The sequence below is a fragment of the Symsagittifera roscoffensis genome, chromosome 1 (genome assembly GCF_963678635.1).
Source record: "Symsagittifera roscoffensis chromosome 1, txSymRosc1.1, whole genome shotgun sequence".
NCBI classification, from domain to species: domain Eukaryota; kingdom Metazoa; phylum Xenacoelomorpha; order Acoela; family Convolutidae; genus Symsagittifera; species Symsagittifera roscoffensis.
This window is the reverse complement of record NC_087062.1, coordinates 45274965-45282137: the sequence shown is the minus strand read 5'-3', so window position 1 is coordinate 45282137 and position 7173 is coordinate 45274965. Positions and strand designations below refer to the sequence as shown.

The 7173-nt window shown below is 35.1% G+C and overlaps 1 protein-coding gene across 1 annotated transcript; it reads left to right on the top strand.

Moving 5' to 3' along the window:
• Nucleotides 1–1975: 1975 nt before the first annotated feature.
• Nucleotides 1976–5399, top strand: LOC134856771 (putative transmembrane ascorbate-dependent reductase CYB561 homolog). The gene is made up of 3 exons (XM_063873042.1): nt 1976–2479; nt 3946–4155; nt 5016–5399. Exons 1-3 carry the CDS (start codon nt 2213–2215, stop codon nt 5313–5315), a joined length of 777 nt encoding a protein of 258 aa, XP_063729112.1. The 5' UTR covers nt 1976–2212; the 3' UTR covers nt 5316–5399.
• Nucleotides 5400–7173: the final 1774 nt, after the last annotated feature.

Genomic DNA, 7173 nt, shown 5'->3' with positions numbered 1-7173 from the left:
AGCAGAAACTTTTGTGGGGGGCAATCGATTGATGATAGTTTTGGTTATACTGGCTGAAGTTTGCGGTATCATCAGTTTGGTCCTACTCGTCGACTGGTTGAACGAGTACTACGAGGGATATTCATTCGATAAAGATGACTCAGCTCTCTTCTCCTATCATCCCATCTTCATGTATATTGGCATGATCTTTCTCTTCGGCAACTCAAATATAGTTTTCAGATTCACCAGGACAATCCAGGTTGGTAGTTTTGACCGTTAAACGAAGAAACTCGAGCGAAAAAATTTGAAAATGGTTTTGTGCAGTGGCTCGATTCACTGAGCATCTACAGGCCTTTTTTGGGTTTTTTTACGGAATCCATTTTGACCGCCGGCCTATAAAGCGCACGCCAAAAAAAGCAACTTTTGGTGAAAACCTCCCAAAAAGTGCCCAAAACGGCGTTTTAATAGTGAATTGGGAGACCTCAGCAAAAAAAAATTAGACAAAAAAGGTCGTCGAAAGTATCGGAAACTTTTTGAAAATCCGCACCCGCCCGCACCAAAATTTCATGGGTAATAATCGATTATAATGGATTTTCGTTGACTAAAATGTTGTCTATATAATCGATTATCATGTCAAATTTAGACCACGTAATCGATTTTTAATCGATTATAATCGATTATTTTGGAAAAATTTAAATCAATTATAATCCAATATAATCGATTGTAATCCATTTTTGTATTCAATATAACGGATTTTTTGTTTTTTTTTCATATGGCGTGTGGGTGGTCTAGTTATTAAAAAAATTCTTAACAATAAAAAAATTTCAGAAATGTATCAATTTTTTAAAGCGAACACTGCTCCATAGACCTTAAAGTCAGTCGAATAATTCAAGTCTTCGCCTGATACATGTAGTCTTATTTTTTTGAATTTTAATCTGAAGTGATGCAATTTTAATTTTCATTATAAAGTGCTGATTGAAACTATCCGGACAAAACGAACAAAACTTCAATTTTCAAACGCGTTTTTCTCAAATTGGGTTAAGATTAGACGAAAAAAAATGAACATAACAACAATTGCTTAAAAGGTTACCAGAATTAATATGGTGCCATTTTTTCTCCGAAATTCTCAACAAAAATTTTACCCCAAAAATGGGTCATTTTGGCTTTATTCAATTAATCAAGAATTACGCTGAAACTACTTTGTTAATTGATAAAAAAATTATATCACAGGAAGCCTCTTACGCAGTTCAACAAAGTCTATGAAGGATTAAATCTCCAAAAACCAGTATAACAGAAAAAATTTTCACTTGATAGTCAATAAATGTGATTTTTACTAAATAAAACCCAGAATTTTTGCTTAAAAATAAAATTTAAACAATTTGCGCAAACTTTTGAAGATTTAACTCTTCCTAAACTTTGTTGAGCTGCGTAAGAGGCTTCCTGTGCCATAATTTTTTTATCAATTAACAAAGTAGTTTCAGCGTAATTCTTGAATTTTTGAAAAAAGCCAAAATGACTCTTCTTGGGGTAAAATTTTTGTTGAGAATTTCGGAGAAAAAATGGCACCATATTAATTCTGGTAACATTTTCAGCAACTTTTGTAACTTCATTTTTCGTCTAATCTTAACCCAAATTGAGAAAAACGCTTTGGAAATTCAAGTTTTATTCGTTTTGTCCGGATAATTTAAATCAGCACTGTACTGTACAACCTTTAATTTTTCATTTTTTGATTTTTTTCTTTTGATTTGAAATGGTGAGGTGAAATTTGTACTGCCTTCCTTGTCCTGTAAAAAAATTTTATCTGAGATTGGCGCTGTAATCATTGCTGATGGGAGCTGAGCTCTCATTTTACTTGGTGAAGTTCAATTTTTCGAATTTAGATTTTATTCTTTTGGTTTAATGAAAGGTGTGTTAAAACATGCACTGCCTCCCCTGTGATATAAATAGTTTTTGACTTTAGCTTTTGAACTAAATTCTAAACCATTTGGTTTTTCGTATTCATTGAAGTTGACAGAGTTTAATTTGAGCTATCTAAAATCACATTCACTTTTCTGTTTCCAACCTCGCTCTTAAATCAATTTAAACAAAAAAAAATTAATTCTTCAGAGAAATCCGATATATTTGGTAGTGCATAACCAGCGCACGAACAAGGCAATTGCGGATACACAAATGATTTTTTGTCTTTCGAACATTTTTACAACTTTTTCGGCAAGAAAGCAAAACGCGCAAGGCCATGCCTGAGCAAAGAAACGACATGACATCAGCAGAAACTTTTGTGGGGGGCAATCGATTGATGATAGTTTTGGTTATACTGGCTGAAGTTTGCGGTATCATCAGTTTGGTCCTACTCGTCGACTGGTTGAACGAGTACTACGAGGGATATTCATTCGATAAAGATGACTCAGCTCTCTTCTCCTATCATCCCATCTTCATGTATATTGGCATGATCTTTCTCTTCGGCAACTCAAATATAGTTTTCAGATTCACCAGGACAATCCAGGTTGGTAGTTTTGACCGTTAAACGAAGAAACTCGAGCAAAAAAATTTGAAAATGGTTTTGTGCAGTGGCTCGATTCACTGAGCATCTACAGGCCTTTTTTGGGTTTTTTTACGGAATCCATTTTGACCGCCGGCCTATAAAGCGCACGCCAAAAAAAGCAACTTTTGGTGAAAACCTCCCAAAAAGTGCCCAAAACGGCGTTTTAATAGTGAATTGGGAGACCTCAGCAAAAAAAATTTAGACAAAAAAGGTCGTCGAAAGTATCGGAAACTTTTTGAAAATCCGCACTCGCCCGCACCAAAAGTTCATGGGTAATAATCGATTATAATGGATTTTTGTTGACTAAAATGTTGTCTATATAATCGATTATCATGTCAAATTTAGACCACGTAATCGATTTTTAATCGATTATAATCGAATTTTTTGGAAAAATTTAAATCAATTATAATTCATTATAATCGATTATAATCCATTTTTGTATTCAATATAATGGATTTTTTTTGTACTTAAATTCCATGAAAATTGATTAAATTTTGTAATTAATGACTCTAATTTTTGCAACTTTCTGCAAAACTTGAACGAACACGTTCATCTAGGGGCGGCCAATATGTAATAATTTTCCAAAAAGTGCCCAAAAACAGCACTTTTGACCAGCTCCTCACGCACCCCAACGTACCCCCAAACCCACGACGTACCCCCATCCCCCCCACGTATCCCCCCAAACCCACGACGTACCCCCCTCACGTACCCTCATCCCCCACGTATCCACCAACCACGACGTACCCCCAACCACGGCGTACCCCCTCTCTTTCTAGTTAGGGGACATCTTAATCTAACTGTAGTAACTCAATTGATAATAACTCGATTGAAAATACGAAAAAATGAAATTAAGCAACAGAACAAAATAACTAACTATAATTTAACAAAATTATGAAAAAATGAAAACAACACACAAAAAGATTTGAATAAATAGATTATAATCCATTATAATCGATTAAAATGGATTATTATTTTTTAAAAAATAATCGATTATAATCGATTATAATCGATTATATTGGGATTTTATTGCTTAAAAAATATTATCATTATAATCCATTTTCAATCGATTATAATCGATTATTTTTGTTATTTTGTAGAAACTGACAATGAAAATCCAATAAAATCGATTATTATGCATGAAATTTCAGTTCGGGCGCCGCCCCTCAAGAAAATTGGGGATCTGCCCCCAGGTTTATGTTTGTTTGAAAGAGGCTCATATTCCCCTTCAATTTTAAATCATTTCGAGTAAGGGCAAATTGATGAGCAACTATTTTTAAGCCTCTCAAGTCTTGCCGGTGGTTCTCTCAAGTGCTAGTTTACAGAATAATTAATTGTGGCCTTGATTATTTTTCACTTTGGCATTGGGCAACAGCTGCAGTGATTTAAAGCAGCTGCAGATTGGTAGATTTTGGTTTATTGCGTTTTAGATTCCGAAACTGATTGTCAAGCTATTGCACGGATTTGTCCATGCTCTTGCAATCCTCTTCATCTGTCTGGGGACCTACACTGTGGCACGGAGGAAGATTGTTTTCGGCAACAACCCCATGTACAGCTCCCACTCCTGGTACGGGGCAGCCACCATCGCCCTATTTTTCATCCAGTACGCATTTGGAGTGGTCGCATTTGTCACACCGGTGGTAAAATTAATTTAAATAACGTCTCATCGTGCTTTATAAAATTCTTTTGTTCAAACATCAGAGTTTGGCAGCAATTTTGACTTAAGCATCAGACAAGCATCAAATCTGATACAAAAAGTGAAATGCATATTGTAATTTTTGGTTTAATTTGGAAGACACTTTTGCGACATCCGCAACAAGATTGTGGTTTTGTGGCGCATCGTTAGCGCTGGCGCCCTGCAATCATATGATTGCGGGTTTTAATCGCACGTGCACTGCTATTTACAAGATGAGCGCTTGTAGGATAGCCATGACTTAGTTAACCATAAATATTTAACCTTCGAGTTAGGGCTCTGGCTGGTTAACTATTAAAAAGATTGTTTTTCTTTTCTCTTTATGGTTTTCTTGGCTTTTGCAGAATCCTAGAAACTAATGGTTAAAACACAGTGCACTCACTCCAAATCTTGCTCTAGCAGAATAGTTTAAGGAACTCATCAACATCAGCAACACCCGGGAGTACTGCATTTTTCTGCTGAGTCCAAGTTTTGTTTGCGGGATCCGCATTTTCGTTGCAGATGCGACGCCGAGCCAGTCACAAATTGCGGAACTCACATACAGTTTTCGCTATCCACTGATAAACTGCATAATCCTTTCAAACTAGCCATTTTTGCTTGTTGGGTTTTCCACAACACATTTTTTAAGCCGACAAAATTTATGTTTTTAAAATGTTGGCTTCAAAAAATTGATTCGTAACTTTAAGAAATTGAAAGGTCTCTAAATAAATCACTTGTGATTGTTTAAAGTTAAATTTGATTTCAAAATTGATAAATTTGACTTCAAATGTCAAAATGATCATTTTTTCTTCAAGGTAATTTTTCTAGCTCTCTGAAAGTGTGAAGGCAAAAATGTTGCCATTGCACCGATTTCTGGGAGCAGCTACCTTCATCTTGGCTTTTGTAACAGTCATGACTGGCCTCACGCGCATAAATTCTTTTGTGGAGCGGACCACGGGAAAACGATACACAGAATATCCTGCTTGGGGAACCATCTCAAACTTCTTTGCCGTCTTCACTGGCGTGTTTGTGTTGCTGGTCATGATTCTTGTCACAAATCCCGCGTTCAAACGACAGGCGAACAAAGCTTCATCTTATAAAGATGAAAAAGTAGAAACTCAATTTTAAATTGATACTTAAATCTTTGAATTGAGCTTAAAGCCGCTTTCATAAAAAATGATGAAACAGCCGGAAACACATGAGTGTATTTTTTAAATCTTATATAACTTTTATAAGCTCGCTGCAATCTGGAGAAGACATCTACAGAAACTTCGCTAATGAATGATATGAATTAAATATGTATGTAATTTTTGTACAATTGAAGTGTTTATATAAGTTTGAAGTGTCTCAAACAAAACTTTACCTAATGAAATTAAATTTTTTAAATACAATTGCTTGTAACGAAATTTGACAACGACGTTAGTAAAACGAAGAAATATTTTTTCTGATCATATTCAGGCAACTCGCAGAGTTCTTAGTTTCCAAGGGGTCAGGTATCATATCAAAATGGTATCAGTCATATTTCGTATTCTAAGAAAACAATGACAGCGAAATCTTCTCAATATTCAAGTTTTTTGTAAGTCTTGTGATAATACAACTAAATGAACGCGTGGAATTTTAATAAATTAGGCATTAACAATTCCAATTGTCTTCCAAAACTAAACAAACAAAAACGAAAGTAGTTAAGAAAGGTTTAGGAGGAAAACGCTAGATAAAACTTTCAAAACTAGTTTTTCTTTTGATAAACTCAAAATTTTTTTAGCCCAAATTGATAACTTCCATTTATAACGACCGTTACTCGACCGCTTTAATGCTCAAAAATAGACGCAAAATCAAAAGATTCAAACTAATTTTTCTCAAAACTGGGAAGTTTTAACAAAAAACTAAGGTTCTTTGAATCACAGTTGAAATGTGACTTAAGATGATATATCATTCATTTGAACTCAATAATTGTTTGTGATAACTAATTTTGCGTGGAAGACAAAAAAAAACAAAAGACACCCGAATACAAGGTTCCTCTCCTTTTTCAATGGTGGGAACAATAGAAAATATTTATCGTTGAGAAAAACCAGTCCGCACTCGTCACTAGTTAGACTTTGCTTTCAATTCAAATTACGAGGCCAAACTGTGCACTGTATAGGCGCACAATTTTGTGTTTGTATGTTCCTGGATTGCAAAATCTTATCTTTAAACATGTTACAAAATGAATGGAGATTCCACTTACAAAAACTTCCGTGGATTGCGCCTACATATGAGTGTAACGTAATTTTTGTCGGCACATTTGTTGTGTCGCGGATTCCGCAACAAGCGAATGTAGCTAGTTGTTTTGGAATCCACAACTGTAAGTGGATTCCGCAAAATGTCGGCGGAATCCGCAAATATAAGCGGATTCCGCAAACTGTAAGTGGATTCCGAATTTTGTTTAAAACTGAACTTGCATTATGAACAATTAAAAGCTAGAGCTGGAATTCTTATATCTAGCAATGCGGAATTTAAAAAAAAGGCTTAACCCTTGTCAGCGGAATCCACGAACAAGTCTTGAAACATTGGTTACCTAAATCGGTGGATGTCATCTTTTAGTATTTTGGAAACACAACACCGAATAATTTCAAAACATGGAGTCCTTGAGTAGAGAGAGAATAGAAATACAACACACAGCATATCGCCAACTTAGGTTAGTATTTGGGATTGCGCCAATGCCAAATACTGATTTTGAAAGCATAACGCCGAATAAATTCAGTAATTGTAGTCACTGGGTTGAGAGTGTATGGAAACACAACACACAGCCACACAGCATATCTCCAAACTAGATCAGTCTTTGGGATTCCATCAATTCGAAATACTGTTCAGTGTTTGGGATTGATGGAATAAATTCATTATTTGGTAAATTCAAGTTGAGAGTAATTAGAAACCCAACGCATAGCAAATCGTCGAATTAGTTCAGTATTTGGAATTTCATCAATCCCAAATAATGATCTAATAAACT

Coding starts and splice junctions, on each gene's coding strand:
- LOC134856771 (XM_063873042.1), top strand. CDS start 2,213: ATGCCTGAGCAAAGAAACGACATGACATCAGCAGAAACTTTTGTGGGG. Junction 2,480..3,945: donor GATTCACCAGGACAATCCAG/GTTGGTAGTTTT, acceptor ATTGCGTTTTAG/ATTCCGAAACTGATTGTCAA. Junction 4,156..5,015: donor TCGCATTTGTCACACCGGTG/GTAAAATTAATT, acceptor TAATTTTTCTAG/CTCTCTGAAAGTGTGAAGGC.